Consider the following 26424-nt stretch of genomic DNA (forward strand, 5'->3'; position numbering starts at 1 on the left):
CAGATTTCTCTTTCTAGATAAACGTGTTCTGTCTGTCCCCAGAGTGGAAGCCCCTGGGAGCAAGGACCACATAACGCACCACTTGACCTCCCGGGACTGAATGCTCACCACCTAACATGACATGGAACCTCAATAAATACACCCACGGGAATGTCAGGCAATAATGATCGGACCTAAAATAGTGCGAAAGAATCAGGTTTCCAACAACTTGGCATTTTTGTTTGCCAAATCTCACATCCTATTAAAGATTTAGATGTCAGTGGCAGAAATACTCCTATTTAAATATCTGAGTGACTCCATTTGCTTCTCCCTACATTATTAATTTGATTGGTTTTTAAAGTTATTGGATGTGAGAGGCATTAGACAGACCACACACAGAAAGAGTTCCCTTTTCTCTGGATAGTCATTCTGCCAAAACAGGACAGTCACTTTCACACTGTGTCTGGAATCTGGGAGCATGCCTACAGCTTGTATGCAGGAGATGCAGCACTTCTTGTGCTGTACCAAGTCAAGTGGGGTGTGTGTGTGTGTGTGTGTGTGTGTGTGTAGCTGCTCCCATGACGAACACTACAAAGCCCAGGCTCAGTTGCATTTCATTTTCTGATTTTCTATTCTCTCCTGCGGGGCTCTTTGAGATGGCTAGAAAATCCCAGTGTCAGAAAGGACTGAAGGACTGGTATGGTACTATGTCAGGACATGTCAGATCCTGGCCTTGGATGGCCATACCCAACAACATACCATCTTGGAAAGTTTCCTCTCTGTGCTTTGGCTGTAACATACATGAAGAGAGGGGCCTGTATAGGTCCAGGGCATAGACTTGGTAGCAGACAACTCAGATTCCTGCTAATTCTCTTACCCCAGGATCACTGACAATACCAGCTAAGGGATCTTTGTCTTTTGCTTGGAAAACATCTGACTTGCTATATATGAAGCCTCTCTAGCCCTTTCAAGGTCATGATCACCAAAGAATGCTTTTGAGGTATTCAGGGCGGGGGATTACAAATTTTTGTAGTATAAGGCAAATGTGTCAAGAAGAGGAAGAGTTTATAAACATAATTTCAAATCTGTATTCTTTGAGGGGGGCATGCAACCTAGGTTTGCCAAAGGTTGTACAATCTACCCTGAAATATCTGAAGGGTATCTAAGAGACTAGTGCTGAATCAGGGATGCTTTCTAAAGGCCTGCACTGATAAGGCCAGAAACTGTGGACAGAGGGATATGCAGGGTAGGATGGGAACTCCGAAGCAACCCAGCAAAGGAATCAAGGCCCAAGCAGCAAGCAGAAGAAACTGCACCTAGGCAGCTTCAAGGGACCTGGATTAGGTGATCTTACCTTTCAAAAAGAGGGAGAGGAGAGCTGATTACTAATTATTCAGGGCAATGCATTTTTTAAAATTTCCTACATATGCTGACTCCTTAGATGGGTCAGGGAAGCATCACAGGGACCCAGAGCAAAGTTGACCACTTCTCTAAACTCGCAGCTGCATTCTGGACCTTACTTGATCCATGCTACATAGTCTAGGGGCTAAGGAAATGTATCTAATCCCAAGGACACTCCCACAAAAGGGAGAGTCTCCCATCTTGGAATCACAGATAACAAACATGGAGACTGTGCTCAAGATTCAAAAAACTTTTTTCAGGAAGAAACCTGATGAGATTTTTTTACTAAAAGAGATCCACAGACCCTCTAACTGAGATCCCATGGATTCATGAACCTACCTCCCCTCCCTTAGACAGAAGCTCAGAAGAGGAGGCTGACTGAACCCTGAGGCCTCAGGTAATCGAGCTTCTAAGGCAGGCCACAGGGGTCTCGAAAAGGGTGGCAGTGAGCCAGGCTGGGATGCTTCAGTGGTACCTGCATAGACCTGAAGCAGGCAAAGTCTTTACGGTGAAACCCTCCACCCTTCCAAAGCACTTCCTAAGCTCAGGAATTAAGCTATGTGGAGTAGCTGGGGAATGAATGTAGAGCCTCAACTATCTGCTTCTTAGCCAAAGTTGAACCTTCTAAGTTAGTCTTGGGGCTGAACCGCACTGCAAGGCCATACACTGAAGGGGTAAAAGGCCAGGAACTGGGGGCCAGGCTGCCCCGATTTACATCCTGGCTCTGTTCCTTACTAGTTCTGGGCCCTTTGTCAAGCTACTGAACCTCCCTCTAAAAGGCACATAATAGTGACCCACGTTCAAGGTCTTCATGAACGTGGAAGGTCTTAAGATCTGCAGAGCACGAGGAACCAGACCTGACACTGACGGGGAGGAAATACTTCGTGTGTATATGCCACAAGTCATCAACTGCATTGTTCTCTGCGCTGGCCTCTCTCCAACCCCCAATGATTTAAGGAAGGGACTGCCTTACCCATGTCTGCTGTCCTCATCCACAGTGCCTCAGTTGAGCCCCAAATGACTCCTGATCAGTGTCTTTAAGCTTAACTGATGATTAAAAGTCCCAAGGGGGCAGGCCCCCAACTCACATTCACCTACATCATGTGCCTTCCATCTCCCAAGTTAGAACACCTCTCTTCTCCAACTGGTCCCATTTACCCCGTTGCTTATGGCTTAGTTCTGAACAAGTTTTGGGGGTGTGTATGTCCTAGTTAGCTTTAACTGTCAACTTGACACAGCCTCCAATCACCTGGGAAGGGAATCTCAATTGAGGGAGTTCCCAGATCAGATTGACCTGTAGGCATGTCTATGAGGGATTATCTTGATTACTGATGCAGGAGTGCCCCACCCACTATTGGCAATATCGTTGCTTGGACAGGTGGTCCTGGGCTCTATAAGAAAGCTAGCTAAGCATGAGTCTGTGAGTGAGCCATCAGGCAATGTTTCTCCAGGGTTCCTGTATTACGTCTTTGACCGTGAGTTCCCTACATGGAATAGCAGGACTTCTCTCAGTGATGGACTGTGACCTGGAAGTATAAGCCAAAGAAATCCTTTTCTCTCCTAAACTGCCTTGTATAAGAGTGTTTTATCATAGCTACATAAAGCAGAAGGCACCAGAGTACAGCAGTAAAGGCAGAGCTTTTCCAACCAGACCACCTGGGTTTAAATCCCAGCTTTCCCACCTGCCCATCAGCCTGACTGCTTACTAAATACCACTTGGGTACTAAGAACTGCTCCAACACTTCATCTCATGATCTCACTTAATCCTCAGACATGAGGATTAGGAAGGTACATCCCACAACTGGGTTTAGAACTGGAGAAACTGAGGATCACACAGGTGTGAGTACCCAAGGTCACTTTCCAAGTCAACCCTCTCCTCCTGCTATGTTTACTCCCAGTGATACCCTTTTGAACAGGTGTGAGTACCCAAGGTCACTTTCCAAGTCAACCCTCTCCAAGTCAACCCTCTCCTCCTGCTATGTTTACTCCCAGTGATACCCTTTTGATTGCATTTCCTTTGAAATGTACTTGTGAGGTATGAAGAGCCAAATATACCCTGGTAGACCCATCAATAACCCAAGTCCAGCTCCTTCCAAGGCCCCCACCCTGGTCCTTGTGCCTGGCACGGAGCAGATTCAAGACAGTCCACTAGAGAACCATCTCTTGATACCTGTCACCATCACCATACTCCAAACTCCACCCTAACTCAGTCTGGCTGCATTACACCCTGGTACAGGAAGCCATTACTTCATGCAGAAGGGGTCTTTGGGATAGGTCCTTCCTGGAGCTGAGCTGAAGGGCAACTGGTTAGCCAATTCCGAGGTCATGAGCAACCCAGCACTGGGAGTCACGTGCTCTAGAGCAGCCCAGCCCCAAACCCAGAACATTTCACAGGGCAGCAAACACCATGCAAGCATCCTCATCATAGGCATTCATGCTGTGCCACTGGACTGGGTTAGAGAATCTCCTGTATCAGTTTCAAAAAACATAGAACACTGGGGCTGCCTGACACCTACTGACAAGGGAGAAACTAGCTACGTGTGTACCAAGATGTGGCTGGCATAGTCGATAGCCCCAATTCTCACATCCACTATAATGCACCTGAAAAAGACATTCCCTATTTAGGACCTGCAGAGCAGGCACCCCAAGACATTCCAACTCCTTGGCAGAGGAGGCTGGAGGCCCTGTCATTACTTCTACATAGAAAACGGTTGCTAGGTTTATGTAAATGTCATGGAAACCACAGTTGTAACACAGGAAGACTCGCAAAGAAGCAACTTAACATAAGGTCAACAAGCCCCCTGATGAAAAGTGTGTATAATGCTCAGTCTTCAACACACAGCCAACTCTCTGTTTTCCTTCCTAACCCCTAGGCTAAAAAGGCTAATGAGATTCACAGACAACATATTAAATGATGGAATTCTCCACAAAGCTCAACTTCTTTCTATAAATAATTTTAAAACGATTACCCAATAATGTATTGTAATAAAAGCGCTGACAGGGTCTTGCTCAACAAGTAATCACCAGTGTGTTTTCGCACCTGGAGATGGAGAACTTTCTTATTATGTGCCCCTGGTGAGTTTTAGGTGTTTCCATAAAGCTGTGCCATTTTTTATAAGCCACGGGTTACTTCACTTCACTGTATGCTACAATTAATGAAAACTTATTAAAAGGTTCAGAAAAGCGAGGCAGACTAGAAGGGGTGTGCCAAGCAGCCCTAATGGGGTGGAAGTCATTTTTGTAAGTCACTTGAAGCCTAAGTGAAAGTGGGCTGTCAAAGGACAGGAAGCAAGCATCTTCAGAAATGAGATGATTTTTTAGGGATGACACTAGACAACACCCCACCCTACCCAAGTAAGGGCTACCTTTACTCCTGTCTCCTCAGTCTGGCTGGCCCAGGTAGGAGCTGGCCACATGTACTGAGCTATTTGGACTGTCAAGCAGTGAACTTCTCTCTATAGTCATAACTGCCCCTATAACCAGTGTCTATAGGGGCAGTTCATGGCACATGAACACAAAGCCCTGGCACTCACCATGACCATTACTGACCCCCTTCCCCACCCACAAAAAGCAGAAGGTGAAGCAGGACATCAAGACACATTTGGAACTTCAGGCCTCTCTCCAAGCTTCTGCGCTCCTAAATATGAGCAGCTCCAGAGGTCCCAACAGGACTTTTCCCAGGACCTATAAACAGCAGAACTGCATCTCAGGCATCTCTGTCCCTGCTCAGGAGCCTTCTGAGATAGCCACTGTGGTGTGCGATCACCCCTCAGCAAGTCCACAGAGAGGCCACTCTGCTGCTCCTTTCTGTGGCCTGGCATTCTAGACACTTCTATCTTTAATGCCCCCCATAGGGCTAGATGAGGGGGTAGACCATGACTCACCAGGCTCTGTGATATCCATGAACTTGGCCCTGGGTGGCTACATTCCAGCACAACCCAGGAAGCACATCAGAGTGATCTTGGACTCACTCTCCAAACAGTTAAAGGAAACAACCTAGACATGAGAACGAAGATTTCTGTCAGCCTGAAATGTCTCTGAAATTATAATACAGAGTTGTGATATTCGTAGCAGCTAGTGACACACTACCTGAGCCTAGGCACGTCAGAGGATAACAACTTGCTGGCCACTGTGTGCAGGGGAGGGGGGGTGTTTGCTAATTTTCTCAGGACTTAAGTCTTCTTTAAATCATACTGATTTTAAATGGGCCACTGTGTGCAGGGGAGGGGGGTGTTTGCTAATTTTCTCAGGACTTAAGTCTTCTTTAAATCATACTGTGGGGACTGTGAGCATAGCAATGGGTCACAGCTACAAGAGGTAATGTTATCGTCTATCTCTCAAACAACACCTGTCTACTGATACATCAAAATGACACTTAAAATCATTAATTAGCACACTTCTCACCCACTAAGAAAGCAATCTGTAATTAAGGAGCCATATCACACTTAGGAATCAACCCAGTTTACAAAGAAAAGATCGTTTGAAAAGAGCACAAGAGAGGTCAGTCCACTATGGGGCCTGCATTTCAGATGATATGTGTCATTTCAGACTCTTAATTGACATTAGAATTATACACATATGTGGCTGCACTGTGATAGTCTGATATTTGTATACAATATATAATGATCAAGTCAGGGGAAATAGCCTTTCCAGCTCCTAAATGTCCAATGCTTCTTTGTATTAAAAAATCTTTGCATGTCTCTCTTCTAGCTCGTGTTAAAACATATGATGATAGAGGGGGCTGGAGAGATGGCTCAGTGGTTAAGAGCACTGGCTGCTCTTGCAGAGGACCAGGGTTCAAGTCCCAGTGCCCACATGATGACTAACAGCTATCCTTAACTCTAGTTCCAAGGAACCTGACACCCTCTTCTGACTTCTGTCGGCATTACAGGACACAGGTGTGCTTACATACACGGAGGCAGTACACTCAGACACATCAAATCAAAATAATAAAATATTTTTGAAAACATGATAAAATGTTATAAACTATAGTTGCCTGTACTGTAGAGCACTAAACTTCTTCCTCTCCCTCTACTATGTTTTGGTGCCTAGGCTTCAGTTCTCTCAAGGTCCCCTCTCCCTTCCTTGCCTCTAATGACCGCTATGTTATATGACAAAACATTTTCTTAGCTTCTCTATATAATGGGAACATGTGTCTGTTTTCTATGCCTGGATCCTTTCTCCTAACATAGTCTCTTGCTCCATTCACCTTCACACAAGTGATAGGGTTTCCTTCCTTTCATGGCTGAGTAATATTTCACTGTACAAGTTTATTGCCTTTTCTTTATCCAGCATTCCAGTGACACACACATCACTTGACTACTTGTCTTCCCTAGTATAAACCATGGGAACACAGATAACTCTTTGCTCTGCTGACTTAGAGGTAGCATCTTAACCTGGACATGCTAATGATAATTTGGAGTCTAGGAAAGGAAACTAATAAATCTTCTCTTTTATTGGGAAAGTGAGTTCTGCTACTAAGAGAGAGCATTCACCTCTCCAAGTACGCCTCTTAATTTAGGAGAAATAACTAGGAACACTTTTCTTGAAATATGTCCCTCCTGGTGCTGGGACAATGACCAAGTCAACAAAGTGCTTACTCTATAAGCAAGAGGACCTGAGGTTGGATCCCCAGAATCTATGTAAAAGCCAGGTGGCATGCACCTGTAATCCCAGTGATGGGTAGGTAGGCACAGGTGGATCCCTAGAGCTCATTAACCACCCAGTCTAGTTGAATGGATGAGCTCTAGGTTCAGCGAGAGACCCTACCTCAAAAAACAATGTGGAGAGTGAGAGGAAAATGCCCAGTGTTGACCTTTGGCATGTACATACACATGTACACACATGCATGTACCCTGCATATCCCTGCATGTATACCAACATGAACATGTACACATACATAGACACAAAATATATCCTTGTGCGCTCTCTCTCTCTCTCTCTCTCTCACACACACACACACACACACATATTTACATGACTGCAGAAGTACTTCCTTAAAACGTAAACCACAGAGATGGAAAAGCTGCATCTCTGGGTTCCGAGCTCATGGGATAATGAAGTCACAAGTTAGTTTTAAACTTGGAGAGAAACACAGCACACCATTAGGAGCCACAAATACCCGTTATTATAAACTAGCTTCTGCAACAGCTGCAAGTTCAGGGGCAGCCCTATCACGGGGAGGAAACAATTTCCAGCTGCAATTTTCTCTGCTTTTCTGATCCTTTTACAAGTATGTGTTGCATGTGTTTTGACTATTTTTGAAAAGAAGGAGAGAGAGAAAAAGAAAGAAAAAAAAGGAAAGAAAACTCCTCGGGCAGTTTTCTCACCACCGCTGTCTTTTCACAGGCTTTTCTCTGATGATATCCCTTCTTTGCCAAAGCCTCTTCATCCCTGTGAGCACGTCTAAAGAAACAGAGAGAGACAGGAGGATGCTTCCAGATGACAAGGGCTGTCAGTGGCAGTGCACAGGGAGGGGATGGAGCCCAAAGAGGAGAGGTGTTCGCTGTCTGCGAGAAGGCACAGGACTTCAGGAGGAGGACGGCCCATCTCCAAGGGATCCACCAGGGAAAGCGAGCAAATGGAAGCCTGCTTCCCTCTGGACAGACAAAAAGCCCAAGCCAATGAATGAGCTCTTTGCTAGGGGCCATCCTGATGCAGCATCTGGATATACATTGGACTCCCACACTGCACTGCTGGTCCCTCTGTTGCTCGAGGCCAGGCAGGCAAACCCTGCCATTTCTTCCCTGCACTGAACTCCGATAGCTCAAGCTGAAAGCTGGAAAGATGAGACTCCTCATCTTGCTTCGAGTCTCTATCAGGTACAGGGACACACCATCTACAGTCACTGAAACTTCAGTGGATTCCCCGAAATGTTCTCATTTCTTTTACAGTCAGGAGGACTGGGGAGATGGTTCAGCAGGTAAGAGTGCTTGCTGCACGAGCATAAGGACCTGAGTTCAAATCCCCAGCACCCACATAAAAAAAATGCAAGTATTGCTACATGTGCTTATAACCCCAGTGTTATGAGGAGACAGGGCACCATAAGGAATTGATGGCTGACAGCCCAGCTCTTGGTCCAGTGAGAGACCATGTCACAAGGGAAGAAGCCAGAGGGTGACAGAGCAGGACATGCAGCATCCGCAGCTGACTTCCAAGTGCTTTCATAGGCATGTACACACACACACACACACACACACACACACACGCATGCATGCATGCACGCGCACACACACTCACACAAATTAGGAAGTAAATAAAGAAGGAAAACCAATTAACTTTAGAATGAATAACGTGTTTTCATACATAGTATTAATATATTTGTATTTACAATGATGAGTTATTTTAAAAAACAACTTTTAGGGGCTAGAGAGATGGCTCAGTGGCTAAGAGCACTAGTTGTTTTTGCAGAGGATCTGGGTTTGATTCCCAGAACCCACATGGCAGCTAACAGCTGTCCATAACTCCAGTTCCAGGGGATCTGTTAGATGCTTCCTGCTCCTGAACCCTTGTGTGTGCTGTCTGAGATCCCATTTCAACCTTCCTTTACCTACAGTCTGTTCACTCCCTACGTTCAACTCATCCTTTGCTCTTTCCTGATCCTACCCTGACTTCTCTGAACATTCCTTTGTCCTTGGTTTGAAATTCTCCAGCAATCAGAGGCCACACTACAGCCTCCGACGAATTTCTGTTTCTCATATTTGTGATTCTTGCCTCTGCAAGCTAAAATAAGACACATACTAGGCCGCTGCTAAGATACACATGCTGCAAAATCTACATACCACAGCATCACATTCAAATCTTTGACAAACAGATCCATCCCTGTGTCCCATGTGTTCACTGTCCCACATTGGCCTGCCCTTCCAGTCACAATCTTACCCCTATGGAGCCAAGCCAGAACCAGATACTCAGACTGTTCAACTATGTCTTAGGAATCTTCTACTTCCCAGATCTTTGAAAAGGCTCTCCCCTCCCCAGGGAGGCCCCTCCCAGCCGCAGCTTCCTAACCTAAGTCCTACCCATGCCTAAATCCTAGTTCAGACACACCCTCTTCCAAGTAGCCTTCTGATCCTTCTATGTAGAAAAGATCCCCCTCACCTGTTCACCTCACCACCCCTCAGCATTCATCAGAAGCAGCCTTCTGCCAGGGGAATTGGTGGACCATGAAAGGTGCCTTAATTGTGGATGAAATAAATATTCAAGAGAAAGGATGGGTGAGGAGTGAGGGAGGGCAGATAGCAAACGATGATGCGTGAGGGAGCATGGAACTCCCTGAAGCTGGGAACCACGGGAGGCAGAAAAAACTGCATGTAAGTGAGCGCCATGACAGAAACCAGGGAGATGGCCCACAGCTGCTGCAGATGCTGCACGTGGAAGGCTCCTCTGGAGCGACATTTCTAACCTGGTGTGCTCCACGCAAGAAGCTATGGGTCGTGTGTGGGAAAGGGTAAGGCTTCAGGGACTGCCTGTTACCCCAGCTTCCACCGCAACCTACCCACACTTACTCAGCCTCAAGCACCCAGCAGGAATCTGGGCTGTCACAGACACACAGCAAATACAAAGGGAAACCATTTCTAAACTCTTTGAAGGTGGGGTCTACCTTTTTCTTTTCTGTCTGGCATAACGGATAGCCTAAAGGTGAGAACTCAAATCATACATGCTAACTGAAGAAGGCTGAGTGATTTAACTTAATCCCCCACCTTCTAAGAACAAGCCACATGAACTTAACTCCCACTTTATTTGCTATTCTGTCTAGTTTGTACATGCTAACTCGTACACACATTACAGACCAACCCCAGCCCTTGTGAAGTTTAGCAACAACTACAGGAAAGAGGTTAAATCATCTCTTGAGAAAAATGTATCTATGTCCAGAGGAAGAACCCAGGAATGCTCTGAGATTCTAGATCATTCCCTGAATTTCCAGCTTTCTATAGCCTCTGATTCTGTGTCTCCCAGACAGTGCTGCTATATCTAGGAAGGGAGATGAGAATCTCCGGGGGTAACTGAAGAGTTACCTCATTCTATCCCCCAAGCCTCCTGATCATCATATCAATTAAAAGTTGTGCCAAGAAATAGTCTAAGTGCCCAGTCTATCCCAGTTACAGCCAAAGTCTCAGACAAAGAAAACTAATATAAGCCTGAGCAATAGCATCAGGCAGGGGAGGGACAAAGCCAGGTTTTCTGGCCAATTTCAGAGCAGACCAGATGTTCTGCATCATTGAGGTATCCGCCCTAGGACACCAGACATAGGTCACTCATCAGTCATTCATCTTTATGACAAGTCGCTGAGGCCAGCACATCCTTTCCAAGAAGTGCTGCTGGATGGTGACAATGGAACTGGGGTGACTATGCATGCCGAATCTGTCCCCATAGCCAACTGAGTCTCCATCCTGAACTAGAACAGTGAAGACTTGCTTGCCATCTTGCTCCAAACAAGGGACCAAGACAAACCAACAGTGTATGGGTGGAAAGTTGCCTGAGGAGAAGTACCCCATGGTTGTTTATTGAGACCTGGCTTCCCCAGGACCTGATGGGGAGACTGAGGATTTATGGGTATGACTCTACAATAAGCTTCAAGTGCAGAGACTGGGCTCCTCCTCGTGGCTCTGTTCCCTGCTCACAACATCTTGAACAAACCACTTTTCTCTGAGCCCCAATGTTCCCTTGTAGGAAACAGGAGGATAACCTTCACGTCCCTCCCCCTTAACGCCACATGGAGTCAGAGCTAGGGGTTACTCACTCCTAGGGTGACACGGCATTTAATGTGAATATCACAAGGTACTTTCATGTGGATAAGGAAACTACACAAATGCTGTTTTGCCCCAAGGCACTGTTAAAGTAAAATGCTCCAGAAACATCGCTTTGATGGAAGATGTGCTGTTTATAGTTTTGACCAGAACAAGAAACCAGCGAAGAAGATAAAGGATTTGAACCTAGCTCTTTCACAAGAACTTGACTTTATTGCACTCATCTGAAAGAGCCACATAGGAATTATTTCGACCACCAGAGGGCTTTCCACACTGACAAAAAGCATTAAAAAGACAGAAGGTGGTGAAATTAAAAACATAGAAAGTTCTCGCTTATATTGTTGAGGTCTATAACGGACTGAGACTGAATTATACACAACAATTAAAAATACTTAGACTTTCCTGGATTTGATATATTTCTCTGAACACATATCTCAAAGTTGCCACTCCTCCTAAATGTCAGAAAAATATCCAGAGTTTGACTAGTGTCTGAAGCAGAAAGAAAATCTCAAATGATCAATCACAGTTTCAGCCCTGTCGCTCAGTCAGCATTCCTGGCGTGCTAAAGACTTTCTTCATCCTTTGCTTATCCTATGATAGTTCAGAAGTTCCACAGTGCAGTGTTGCATTCTTGACACACAGGTGGGAGACAGTCAGTGCTGCTGAGCCCCTGTCATGGGACATACTTGCTACAGCCTCCTATGTATATTAAGTTGTTTAATTTTTATTCAAAATGGTCCTAGGAGAGAGCTACTCCTATTAATCCTATTATCTCTATTTTACATAAGAGACTGGGGCAAAAAGAGGACAGGATATTTGCCCAAAGCTAAGTACTTAGTAATTCTTTAAAAAAAAAAAAATGAACGAATGAAAGAAAGAGAAAAGGAAATCTGGAATAAACTATCCATCTACTACCAGCCAAACTCTCACTCGTTACTGATAAATGTTGTATAAAAAAGAGCCACTGTGTATCACAATCTACATATAAAATATAAGAACTAGTCATGATAATGCATACCTATAAGCCCAGCATTCAGGTGGCAGAGGTATGAGCATCACCGCAAGTTCCAGGCCAGCCTGATCTACATAGCAAGTTCCAGGCTAGTCAAGGCTACATAGTGAGACCGTCTCCAAAGAAACCACCAAAGACTTGTACATCTGTGTTTATTGATGCTCTACTCACAACACCAAGAAAATGGAATCTGTCTAGATGTCCATCAACAGATGAGTGGATAAGGAACATGTGGTACATATACACAATGGCATTTTGTTCAGCTGTGAAGAAAAGTGAGATTATGAAATTTGTAAGAAAACGGACTGAACTAGAGAACGATAAATTAAGTGAAGTAATCTGGGCTCAGAAAGACAGCACCACATATGTGGATCCTAACTTCGAATTTTTGTATGTATGTCTTTATGTGGGTGTGAGTGTGTGTAGAGGTCAAGAAACCAGAATGAGGCCCACGAGGGGGAACAAAGAGGCTTTAGGGAGAGAGGTGGGGAGGGTAACAGAGCACGCACGCACGCGCGCGCGCACACACACACACACACACACACACACACACACACACGACAGTAAAGTAAAACGGTAACAAGGAATGTTGGAAGCGTTTAAGTAGAGATGGGGGACAGGGAGCTGGAAATGAGGAGAGGGACAGTTCATCAAAATCAGGTATGTAAGAAAATGCCACAGTGAAACGGGGTACTTTGTAAGCTCATTTAAAAATAAAATAAAAATTAGGGGAAAAAAAAAAGAGAAGAGGAAAGGAAAGCTAGGGGTATAGCTCATGTTCAAGCACTTGCTAGAACACATGAGTTCCTAATTCAGTCCCTAGCACCATGAAAGGGGGTGGCTATAATTAGCAAAAGGCCCATTATTTTTGGCTTGAATGTCCTCCCTAAATTCAAAGGGTAGTTCTGAGCACCCAGGGTCATGATAAGAAGAGGCTTCAGGGGGAGCAGACTCAAAGGAAGCCTTCATAAACCTACAGCTACTAAAGTCCATTTTTATTTCTGGTTCATGGCTCAGAAGACCCTCTATACAATTTCACTATGAAGAAAAAGTTCTAATAATATAAAAGTGTAAATTTGCTATCTCATTAAGCATTTCAGGAGACACACATACACAAAATCCCCCTTTGGGTTATATGGTAGTTGGAATGAGAAGTATCCCCTGTATTTGAACACTTGGTTAGTTGGTAGTACTGTTTGGAGTGGGGGTGGTGTTATGGAACCTTTAGGAGATGCAGTCATGCTTGAGGAATCATATCACTGGGGTGGCTTTTGAAAGTTCATAGCCTTGCCCACTTGCAAGTTGCTTTCTCGGCTTCCTGTATGTGCTTGATGTGAGCTCTCTGTTTCCTGCTCTGGCCACCTCTGCTGCCATGCCTCCTCCCCAGGATGGATGCTTATCCCTCTGGAACCATAAGCTAAATGAACTCTTCCTTCTATGAGTTACCTTGGTCATGGTGTTTTATCATGACAGAAAAGTAACTGATACAGATTGTCTTCTCTGAGCATCTTTTCCAGCACACACTGTACTACTTTCCCTTACATAGTTCCCTTCCCACACAGTGGTCATTCCCTGAGATCAGGTCTGCTCCATTATTATTTTCTTAGTCAGACGGTGATTCCTCTGATTCATGGCCCCAATGGGTGCTATGCTTCTAGAAACATCCTCATCACTTAAACTTTGTCTCCCCTTTCCCCTCCCCAGGAGTCAGGCTCAACTCTACTGCTCAGAGTCAGCAGGTAGATAAGGGACTCCGAACCCCGCATCCCCCCTCGCCCCAGTACCTCTGGGCTCACACCTATGAAACTGCTTTGCAAGCTCGGGGAAGACCATGGGATACCCAGCCCCTGCTCCCTGGGGGCCTTCTTCTGAAACCCAAGTTCTCCTTGCCAAGTTTGAACCTTGGAAGGGAACTCACGCCCCTGCAGTGATCCTGCCTTTCCTGTAAACTTCTGACCAGGTGGGAGGTATGGATCTCAGCAACAGCTCCATGCCCACACTGCTGTAAAGTAACTACAGTAACGGCACAGTACCAGGCAATCAGTCTTTCATGTCAGCCATAACCTTCATAAATGGGTTTGTAACGAGAACCCCTTGTTTGTCACAGGGAAGGTATGATTGATGTGGCCTAGGAGTGAAATGAAGCCACGGTGACCATCTCAATAACATGAACAGCTGCCAAATATTCATTTAGCAGAATGAGTTTAGAAAACTTTGAGCAGATTGCTTTCACAAGGCTGCCTTCAACAAAAGGAAACATAATTAACGAGCTAATATCAGCATGTGTCTGGCTAAGCTAATGAATATCAAATTACACAGAAACTTGTATAAATCATCATTACCCTGAATTTTAATTGAACTTGCAATTAAACATGACAAATTTTATATACACTAAACCTTTAATTTATACTTTCAAATAAGGAATAATTTATCATTTTTAGTATTTCATAGTTAATTTCCCAATATGTGCACTTCTAATTAACAAGGACAGACAGGCATTTTAAAAACACACACATTCTCCTACGGCTTCGTTCATAACAATAATCTCCCCTTTTGTATACATTATAAAGTCCTGTGTCCAGGAGTTGGAATACCAAGGCACCTACTTACACATGCAAGCAAAGAGCTTCTGGACACAGAAAAGCAGGGAGCATGGTTGCACCTCTTCTTCTCTCTCTCCTAGAAAAGGCTGAATTAAAAGGGCACCTCTGAGCTCTGCAGACCTGCCCAGGCATCAACCTTGCAACCCCAGCTCTAGCTCTGTGCAGCACTGAGCCTCTGGGTTAGGAAAGCAAGGCAGCTTACATTTCAAAGAGGCAGCACCTTGGAAACAAACTGACTTGCTCAAGAGTTACTGCCAGGCCTGTTTGTTTTACCTGGCCGGCCGGTAATGAGTGTGCTCCATGGAAGGATTTGTATTTTATTATTATAATTATGCCACCATTATAAACATACCTCGAGCAACCTCAGCATAAAAGGCAGACGGTGCTATTAAAACATCCATATAAACACACACGGGGAAACAAGACCAGATTGTAAAAGAGTTGCAACAGAAACTAATTGGGTTTGCTTTTGTCCTTAATCCCAGCCTATTAATATGGTAAGCGGTGTGATCCAGTCTGTTGCATGCTGGGCACACAGACTTCTATACCTACTTAGGCCTCTAATTGCCTGTGTGACCACAAGCAAGATGCCTCACCTCTCTGTGCCTGGGTGTCTGGCGGGGAGGAGGGGGAAGAAGCTAATGGAGATAATTGTGCTTATTTTAAATGTGCAAAAATAATTTGAGGAAGAAAACACTATCAACTATAATAGCATCATTATTTTCCAGTTCTGGGGGAAAAGACAAGCTAACACATTTGGAGATGCTTAAGCAAATGCTGTGTTTTTAAAAGGCAACATTCATAGGACATACAAGCAACATAATTCCTATTTTCCTATTTGATAAGTGAAGGAGGTGAGACAGATATTATTATCACCATTTGAAAGATGAGAAAATGGAGGAGCCGAGAGTCCAGGCCTGAGAGCATCCAGAATGAGGCTTTTCTAACCCTGCCGCACTCCTTCCCCCTTAGGAAGAGGCTGGGGAGTGTGTGACAAGATCAGAGAAATCTTAGACTTAGGGAAATCACAATGATGTGCCCCGGGGTGACCAAGCCACCATGCCTGCCCTCAAGTAACACATGAATAGCTCAGGATGTCTGAGGCCTTGAGAGAGCCAAAGAGCCACCTCTAAGAGCAGAGCCAAGGCCACAGAAGAGACACTACGCACAGCCATGCCAAAAGACCTCATCAGCTGGATTAAGGAAGGCAGGAACAGAAGGGACTTGGTAGGCCATTCTTAATATCCCCTTGTATGGCAAAAGAAGGCCCTAGAACTGAGCCAGAATGTAGAGAGGGCATGGGAGGGACACAGCTAGGGGAACTGAGAAGAGTCTTTCTAATAAAAATGAGTTCCCACGTCATTCTCATCAGCTGGATTAAGGAAGGCAGGAACAGGAGGGACTTGGTAGGCCATTCTTAATATCCCCTGTATGGCAAAAGAAGGCCCTAGAACTGAGCCAGAATGTAGAGAGGGCACGGGAGGGACAAAGCTAGGGGAACTGAGAAGAGTCTTTCTAATAAAAATGAGTTCCCACGTCATTTGACTTGCAAATTTTCATTTTCTTCTCAAGGTCCCTTTACCAACAGAAACCGAAAAGAGGCAGGAGAGAGTCAGGAAGTCTATTGCATTTTTCTGGAAAATAGTGCTTGTCCCTGCCTATGAAGCAAAGGGACAAATATTTTCACACATTATCAGATAGCCCAGTGAAACAGCCTCCGCCAGAATTTACAACTGAAGGCTACCAGAATTTACAGCTTGTGAAACCGTGCCTGTCCGCATTCCTCATTATGCTCTGTGGCTGCAGACAGTGTGTGCACTTTCCTCGCCCCTCTCTCCCCCTGTCTCCCCGCCTTCCACCATCTCACTACTTCCTAGTTAAACCCTGTCTCAAGTTATCAACACCCTCTGGAGAGATAAGGCTCCTCTCACTTACAAGCTGTCACTAATAATCGAACTTTCAAGTCTCCATCTCTAAGAGAGACTCCCCTAGCCACGCAGGTCACAAGAATTAACTGCCACCAGTCCTTCCAGAAAACTCAGCTCATCAATCTATAGCCTTCTCGTCATAATTAGAATAACGGCTTTGAAAATTTGGGCTGATGTTGACTTGGTCTCAGGCCGCAAAGAGCGCTGATTAAAATCTTGGTGTGAAAGTTAATGATAAGTGCTGGTGGCGTTGCTGTGGAGACGGGGACAAACAATTCCCTCGCTGTGACATTTTCAATGTCCTGGAGAAGAAAAACTGTCCTCTTTAGTGTGGCAGCGTATGAAGCTTATTTATGGCTACAGGGCTCGGTGGATTGATGACTGTCGTAACACACTGTCAAATCCTTTACTGACACATTCATTTTTTTGGAGCCCCTGGTGCAGCAGAAATAAAATAAAATAATAAAAACAAAACCAGGGGAGAATTCTCTGGTAGAGCACAAACGGCCACCAGTGGACATACGTGGCACTGTTGGACTTCAGAATTAATGGACAGAAAGATTGCAGAGCTCCACCATGAAGGAGAGATGGACAATGGAAACTGCTGAGTAAGAAGGAGTCCTGCTGTAACAGCCTGAACGCTAGGAATGTTTATCCAAAGTGAGCTATTTGTAAATACCAACACTGGCAACTGCAAACAAGCATGGGTCTCCCGGCTGATCTTAGAGGACATCTTTGAAATCTAAGGAAGACATTTTGGAAAATTTTCCCAGGGTCTGGAGAGGTGGCGCAGTGGCTAGGAGCACTTGCTGCTCTTGCAGAGGATCTGTGTTTGGTTCCCAGCACCCACAGGGCAGCTCACCTATAACTCCAATTCCAGGGACTCTAACACCCTCTTCTGGTCTCCACAGGCTCCTGCACACATGTGGTACACATTAAACTCATGTAGGGATGCACATAAAAATAAAGAAATAAGCAGCTTGTTTTAAAAAAGAAAATTCCACCAGGCGTGGTGGCGCACGCCATTAATCCCAGCACTCAGGAGACAGAGGCAGGCGGATCTCTGTGACAGCTTGTTTTAAAAAAGAAAATTCCACCAGGCGTGGTGGCGCACGCCGTTAATCCCAGCACTCAGGAGACAGAGGCAGGCGGATCTCTGTGAGTTCAAGGCCAGCCTGGTCTACATAGTGAGTTCCAGGACAGCTGGGGTTACAGGGAGACCCTGTCTCAAAAAAGGCCAAAAAAAAAAAAAAAGAAGAAGAAAAGTCCCCTTGCCAAAAAGACAGACTAATCCAGGTCCCTGTGTCCCGTATAGAGCCATCCCACCCTCTGTCAGGTACTCACAGATATCACAGAGTAAAATTTATCTCTACAATGGATTGCTTGAAAATCCTCAGAATAACTTTACATTGACCAACCCATTGTTCTCTGTCATAATGCAAGGAAGGTACCATGAGCCTATCCTCATTATGTGGAAGCTGAGGCCGGGTAGTCTACTTTGCCTCCCCAAGGGACCCAATCTTATTTGTCCCTTGGCTGAATAAGGACCTTGCAACCTAAATCTGTAACTAGTCACTAATTCCCAGCAGACCTGTAGCTTCACAAATTTCAAGTTGCTTTAATGTAGGATATGCTCTGGGCTGGCTACAGAAGTAGCTGTAATTCTGTAGCAGATAAAAAGACTCCTGGCTAAGGCAGGGAGTCCATAAAGACTTCTCCAGGCTTGGGCATCTTTCGTTTCTTTCATTCAAGGATCCTAGTCATCATCATTATTATTGTTGTTGTTATTAATAATGATAATGAAATAAACTATGCAAATGTGGGGAATGGCTTTAGCCCTAAAACGCAGGCAATAATGTGGTAATTTATCCAATAATAGAATCGCAAAGTGATTTTATTTGCTTTTATGGCTCCTTTCTTTCAGAAGAACTGGGCATCAATAATGGCAATAGTAATGAAATCAACTATGCAAATGTGGAAATCGTTTTTGTCCTAATGTACCAATTTAGCCAGCGAAGGAAATTCAACATAGTCTGATGGGCTTCCTAACACCCGGGAGCCAGAACTGCAAGGCTGGTCTGGTACTCAGCTACCCACATGGCAGAATTTGTTTACTAGGAGCAAGGTTCTATTAAAATCCTCTCCATGAGGACCAAAACCTCCCGTTTATGTTGAAAGTTTTAGGATAAGCCCTTAGTGACTTAGAAAGAGAAGAATTTCAGTATGGGAATAAGATGCATTTTTTTTTTCCTTTTTTGAGTTAGGGGTTCATATAGTCCAAGCTGGCCAAGCTCAGACAATGTAGCTGAGGATGACCCTGAACCTCTGATTCTCCTGCTTCCACCTCTCAAGTGCTAGAAATACAAGTGTGTGTCACTCCACCTGGTTTATGCAGTGCTATGGCTTGAACCCAGGGCTTCCGGAAGACTAAGAGGGCGCTATGACACAGCTTGCCCAAGATGTGTTGATTTTAACACACTTCATATTCTAGGGAGAAACTTCACGGGGAGACCCTCTTGGGCCAGGCCTTTTCACCCTAGGACCATGCCCTTTGCCTGACTTTCCATTTAGTCTGTTTGCTCTGGATTCAGTGGATACATTTCTCTGACCAGCCAGCAGGAGCATGGAAGTTTCATGCAGCTATGAGCAGACCTGAGAAGCTAACCTCCAAGCCCTGGGTTTGTACTCCCCATTTTCCCCTACAGAATCTCTGACCCCTTGTCGCTATGATAGGATGGAAGGAAAGCACGGTGTGAACAGGAACTCTGAAAAGATCTCTGTGTGGTCTTCATTAGCAAACTACAAATTTGAAAAACCTGCAAGATCCTTGAAGGCAGAGGCCTTAACTTATTTCTTTTCTGCTTTTCTGGAGCTTGGCACAGTAAGTGCCCATAAATGTTGAACAAGGAAGGTGGGACTAAGCCATCAAAAACAGAAGCCAACTTCAGCGAAGGACTATTCTAGATGGACATGCTTAAATGCTTAAAAGCAAAGAACAGGCTCTGAGATTCAGGTAACCAGACTCTCTACTTTAGACAAGTGCCGCAGATGGCCCCACCCTAATCCTCCACGGCTATGGGATAATGAGTCAAGAGTCCAACAGCACTTCAAGTTCAGGCCAGCAATATGAGGAAAGGAAGCCTTAGGCAAGGAGTCTCACTGGGACTCTAGCCCGGAATCCCACCAACATCAAGGTTGGGCCTGTGTATGGATCTCTGCTTTCACTACCTACTTGAGTTTACTGGCTATCAGTTTAGGTCCAAATCCAGAGGCTTGTGAGAGACACCTGTGATCTGAGAAAACACAATGGCATTCCCATTCTTCAGCAGGTTGATGACTTAGGGAAGAGGGATCCCACGTATAAACCCAGGGTTCTAAAACAGATGGTCTATACTTAAATAAATAAATAAAAAGGAAACTCCAGCAGTCAGTTCTAATTAATTCATGGCAATCAGCTTCTCTTGTTCTATTAGTTACTATTACAGTAACACATTCCCCAGTAAACTACCAGAAGCTTTCATTAGAATCATTAACATAATTTGATAACTGATGGTATTTGATTTCTGACTTTTGCACTTTAACTCGAAGCTTGGTGCAGGATGTAATCTCATTGATTGGGGTGTGTGTGTGTGTGTGTGTGTGTGTGTGCGTGTGTGTGTGTGTTGTTTCCCCCAATGAACATTCACTTGACATTTCTTTGTTAACTGTAATTAATGTTCGCATTTGTCACAAGTTGTATTCTTTGGGAAAGCGGTCGTGATGATAAAAGATGTGACAAAGACACACACATGTCTGCTTATCCTGAATGACTTCATCCTCATTTAGACTCGGGTGGGGAAATAAATAAGTCAAGCATGGATTTGTTTTCACAGTCAGGATGGATTGTTTAAAGTGATGCCTTTTTGAGAAACTGATGCAATTAGCTTGAGAGAGAGAGAGAGAGAGAGAGAGAGAGAGAGAGAGAGAGAGAAAAGTATCATTAAGGCATGAGTAAAATCCAAAGAGACAGGAAGTCTGAACTGAGGTTGAAGGATCCAGGATGCCAATAGGTGCTGAAGACAGTGGATGTTCCCAGACTGCTAGGGTTCAAGGTGATTCTGCACAGTCAGCAGCTCATGCTGGAGCCCTCTCCCCTCTCCAGGGAAGAAGATATATTCCAAGAAACACAAATCCCCATTAAGATCCAGGATCAGATACCGGGGAGATGGTTCAGTGGGTAAAGTACTTACTGAGCAAGCATGAGGACCTGAGTTGAGATCCCCATTACTCACATAAAGCCAAGCATGGTAGGCAGATATGTAATCCCCACATTCCTATGGTGAGACAGGAAGTGGAGACAGGAGAACCCCAGGAGGCTTGTGGATCAGCTTTCCTGGCAAACAAAACAGCAGTGAGACACTGTGTCAAACAAGGTGGAAGGCCAGAACTAATGTCCAATGTTCTCCTCTAACAGCCACACAGACAGACACACACACACGGACACACACACACACACAACACACAAAGATTCAGAAAGATGAAATGAGCATTTGTACAGTCCTTCCGGCCTGACAGAAATGCCCACTGTGAGTTTAGGCCCACATGTGTACATGAGCCACTGGGATGGCAGGCACAGTATGAGAGAGGTACCCTGTTCACTCAGGGCCCAAAGGGCCCAAGCCAGTCTCTTCTTTCTCAAGTCCTTGCTCCTTCCTTTCAGCCCAGCTTCAAAGGGGCTTCCTCAGTTGTGGACTAATGGCCTACATTTATTTTAAAGAGGCTATTTTGATCCTCAAGAAGTAAGTACTTAGGAGAGCCGGGAACCATAAACACCTCCCTTTTCAAAAATTTGTTTCCTTTTTCCCAGGCTGTAATTTAACTCTGACTGGCACCATTCAAACCAAGTGTTCCCGGCACAGACAGCCACCAAGTCAGCCCCAACTTGGAGCACAGTTTTATGACCCAGTTAGAAATCCCTTAAAACAAGGTTTTCAGAGGGAAACGTTTGACAGACTTAACTCTCTCATGGTACAAATATGCCACGATGACATAGCAATTAGTTATTCAAAATACACGAAGGGATTAAAAGTGTTTGCAAATCGTTTCATAAATATGTCCCCTTTTGGTATACAATCAGTAATTATATCATTCTTACTCAACTGTAAACTTCCTGGCTATGATTTATATCTCATTGAAATCAACACAAAAGTATTTGTTTTCTCAAAGGAAGAGCCCTGGCTCTAATCTCCCAGGCTCACACACATCAAAGCCAGAGAACTACTGTTCTGCCTCACCAATGTAAATAACATCATCCACAAACATGCATGTAAATGAAGACAGAGGGGTCTGTCAAGAAGCATTTTTCTTCTGGGTCTGATGTGGATTTGCAAAGTGCTCCCCGAAGAACATTCCTGCCCTGGAATGGAGTGAATTGGAGGGGAAGATGAAGCCCAAGACGATTTTTCTGAACTCTGTCCTCACAGAATGACTGCTTTAGAGAAATTGAAAACTGAAGTTGGACCATGTACTAAACTGTGGATGGATGGATGTTTCGTTTATCTCTTACCTGTTCCACCACTAAATCCAGGAGGTTGCAGCCGCTGGCCATCTCTGGTTAAGTGGATGGTCTTAGCTGCTAGACCCAAGGGACTGAGTTATGACCTGACATGAAGCAATCACTCAATAATTGTAAGGGGATCAATTGCACAGGTGAACAAAAAGGATGGGTTGTATTGGTGCCTCTACCATTAAGATGGGATCCAGGGGATCCTTTCTAACACTAGCGCATTGATAGGAGCATCTGTGTGCACCTGTGTGTGTACATGTTTGTGTGAGAACATGCATATGGAACTGAATGGTCAACCTCTAGGTGCCATTACTCAGGTGCCAACCATCCTGCTTTCTGAGACAAGGTCTCTCACTGGCCTGAGGATCCTCAATTTACCTAGGATGACTGACCAGTGAGCCCAAGGAACCTACCTGTCTCTACCCTCCCCATGACTGGGATTTTAAGCATGTATCACATACCACACCTGACTTTTTTACATGGGTTCTGGGGGTTGAACTCAAGTCTCCATGTTTATGTGGTAAGCAGTTTACCAAATGAGCCATCTCCTCAGTCCAGAGTCATTGCTGTCTTTACATACAACGCTAGGCATAACTGTTCAAAACTTAATGTATTTCATGGGCTCATTCCAAAATCTGTCTCCTCTCCTGGGTGATCGCCTTCTTCAAGGCTTGACCAACCCTGAAGATTCTGAATCCGATTTGGTAGAAGCATCTCTTCTAGAAAAGCAAGCACCATTTTGCTTTTTTGTTTTGAGGGTTGGAACTCTTGAAATATTGATCTACAACCACAAATCATACCTTTCTCAATATCCTCTCTGCACTGGAATATTTTACTGCAAGTGAGAAGTTAGAGCATTCTGGATCTGAATCACACAAAAGGCCAAGCTGTAGGAGGGCATGACATGGTGTTTACCTCTGTGTAACTAATGCCCAGCACAAGGCCAGCCATCTAGTATGTTCTCAGAAACATAATACCCGTGTTAAAAATCACATGGATGGGTGATTTTAGCATTTCTGAAATGTCAACATTTCCAAAGGTATTTGGAAAATTTCTACCACAATGCTTACTTTTCAAAGTTAAAGGGCTGGACCAAAAGACACCTATTTAAGATAAAAATGTGAAGAGGCCAAGCCTAGAAGGTAATTGCATCCTCAAGTTATTTCTAAGTAATTCTTTTAATTGGAGTATATATTCCCATGGAGTGTGGCCAGACTTCCGAAAGACCCACAAACCCTTCTATCCTAGACATTTCTTATATCTGGGCTAATGTTTTTCTTGGTTGTGGCATTGCCTCACAATATTTGGTCTTATAGTAGCATGTCTATCCCCAAGGCCCAAGAGAAGTCAAAGCACCCAATGTACCCTCTCCTTAGCACTCAAAGCATTGGCAAGTTCCTCAGCCCAGTTCTTTGAAGTTTCCCATCTGACGTGACATTAGTAACAAGGGAGACAAGTCAGAGAGCTGGAAAAAAGGCATTCCTACTACAGCCGAGGTTCCTGCTTCCAGGAAGTTGTCTTGTGGGTGACTTCTGGGCTGTTTGGTAGCTTCCCTTCCCCTTACCAGCCTCTTCAATCTCAAGTCAGTTACAGCAACCTCTAATGTCTACTTACAGGCTCTGGGGCTATTAGTTGGTTTGCTTTATGAGAGCAAGAAGCAACTTTCTCTCTCTCTCTCTCTCTCTCTCTCTCTCTCTATATATGTATATGTTTTGGTGGGGATTTTTTTGTTTGTTTGGTGGTGGTACTGGAAATTAAACCCAGGCCATCACATACATTAGGTAAGCACTCTACTACTGAACTATACCCTCAGCCCAGCAAGAAGCATTTTATTTACTTGCAACCAAGAATGTTTATTGGGCTACACATGGACTGAGTTAAAGTAGCAAACATTTGATGGAAAGAAATATTATAGAAAAACTAGTATATCTAGTATGTGAACATCCATCAAAGAGGGATCTTGTTTTTCCTTAAACATGAATGCTTGACAATAGGTCATTTTGATCTGAAACAGATGGTCTAGCCTTAGAAGGTCTTTTATTCTGTCCCAAGTGACCTATGTAACCACTGAAAAATATCTCAATCACTTCAATCTCAGTTTCTCCAGCCTTAAAACAAAAGGACTCATTATACAATCTGTAGTTACTTAAATCTCTAGCACATCTTAAAACTCGTGTTTGATAAAAACAAGGAAGAAATGTATTAACCCTAGAAGGCCTTATCCAGCCTCTTGGTCAACTTGGAAATTATAAAGGACACCTAATCTCCTATCCTCACCCTCCTCAAACATCATAGGAACAAGTCTTGGTGTGTTGTCCCCAACTTCTGCAAGGCTGCTGATCCTAGACTATGATCCTGATTAGAGAGCGATAAGCAAGAAGGCCTAATTAACACTGCCATTAAGTCAAACTCTTTAACTTAACTGTTGGTTCTAGGGAAAGAACTATTGATAGAAAATCCTGTTCCTCACTGGAGAACCATTCCCCATTCTGAGTTATATTAAAACTTATTACCCCCAATGCACGGCTAAGTATTCTTCCACATGGCAGGAGAATGGCCACTGGTTCAGAGCAGGCCTGGGTGTCTGCTAATGTTGAACACATTTCAGCTTTTCTATGGTAAAACCTTAATTTCAGAGATTTATAACCAGTGTAAATCTGCCCTGAGCAGAAGCCTGACACAAAATTACTTTGCCCAGTAGCAATTTTTTAGAGTTTTGGACTAAGTGCCTTTTATTCAACTTTACAACCAAAAAAAAAAAAAGCATAAGCAAAGCAACCTAAGATTTGCCTCTAGACTACAAATATTCTCACACTTACAAGGCATGTTCCCAAATTTAGCATTGTTTACTCTCTAGAGAAGCAGAGTCCATGCCTCAGTGGTGTAGGTCTGGATAAATATTCAGGGAGGAGATTAGCAAAGGAAAGTCATAGCCCAGCATGGTCCCTGAAGTCAATGAGCTAGCCTCTTTCCAGAAAATGTCACCTACATATGAGAGCCCAGCCTCATGACCACTTCACTCAGTGAGTCTTTGGGAGGGAGCAGCTGGGACAATTTACGAGGTACATAAATGGGATTCAGCTAAGGAGACACTGGGCCCACAAGCCCACAAAGTAGGCAATATAGTTTTCCTTATTTCTAAATGAGAGCTTAAATCACACAGCTAGCAGGTGGAGACAGATTTGGAATCTTAGCAGTCCCTGAGTCGGTGTTGTACCTACTAATGGCCAAAGTATTCTGTCCAAAATAGCCAGCTCATTTATTCCTCTGCACTGCCTATGTATTTTTGTTATAATGGGAATCATAATAATACTAGCTGGTATTGATAGACTCTGCATTTGATCTTGTACTTTACAGGTACTTTCTCTCTCTCTCTCTCTCTCTCTCTCTGTGTGTGTGTGTGTGTGTGTGTGTGTGTGTGTGTGTGTGTAAGCCAGAGCTTCACTTTATTTTTCTAGAAATGAACTGAACCTGGAACTCACTGATTTGGCTAGACAAGCTGGCCAGCAAGTCCCCCAGCACTGGGATTACAGGTGTCTGCTGCTGCCTCTAGCTTTTTAAGTGGATGCCAGTGAACTGAACTCTGGTCTTCATGTTTAGCAGCAAGCACTTTAGTGGCTGAGCCATCTCTTCAGTCTTTTACATCTACATTCTGTACCTCAACCCAACCTTCACAATACCCCGGTTAGGGTTAGGAATGCATCATCCTCAACATACAGAGGACAAAAGTGGGATGCAGAGGTTATGCAACTGTCCAAGGTCTCCTCTTGGTCAGGAGAAGTATAGAACCTCAAGCTTCCAAAGCGGCCAGTGGTTCTTAGATTTCAGCATGTCTCAATCATCCAGAGATTATTTTTTCAACACAGAGATGTCCAACAGGTCTGGGTTGGGGTTTGGCATAGTTTTCAAGGGATCCCCAGGGAATTCTAATGTGTTGGAGGTTCGCAATCCCTGCATGGCCTGAAAGCTCTGACACTTCTGCTCTCACATTAACCCAGGAACACTTCTGTTGTTGACATCTTCAAGTATATCCTGCCTCTTCCATGAGAAAGGACATTCTACAGGTGAGAGATACATTTACCTGTTCATATATGCCAGATCAGCAGCATATGCCTCACCTCAGTTCCTCCCCAGCAGGACTTTGCCTCTGTCAACCATATATATAACTCTGTGTGTGTGTGTGTGTGTGTGTGTGTGTGTGTGTGTGTGT

At 44.4% G+C, this 26424-nt stretch overlaps 1 protein-coding gene across 3 annotated transcripts in view; it reads right to left on the reverse strand.

Annotated features, from left to right (window-relative positions):
* The window catches only part of Lrmda (leucine rich melanocyte differentiation associated), a 1173619-nt gene that overhangs the window by 656705 nt on the left and 490490 nt on the right, over positions 1-26424 (reverse strand). Inside the window, exon 1 of one of the 3 annotated variants that reach the window (XM_029554463.1) lies at positions 20941-20993. The exons of the other annotated variants lie outside the window; for them this stretch is intronic. Coding sequence (XP_029410323.1) covers positions 20941-20954 — 14 coding nt within the window. The 5' untranslated portion in view covers positions 20955-20993. Of the gene's footprint in view, positions 1-20940; positions 20994-26424 lie in introns of those variants that run through there. 3 annotated transcript variants of the gene reach the window in all.

The sequence above is a fragment of the Nannospalax galili genome, unplaced genomic scaffold, assembly GCF_000622305.1.
Source record: "Nannospalax galili isolate Female #2095 unplaced genomic scaffold, S.galili_v1.0 scaffold83, whole genome shotgun sequence".
Classification (NCBI taxonomy): domain Eukaryota; kingdom Metazoa; phylum Chordata; class Mammalia; order Rodentia; family Spalacidae; genus Nannospalax; species Nannospalax galili.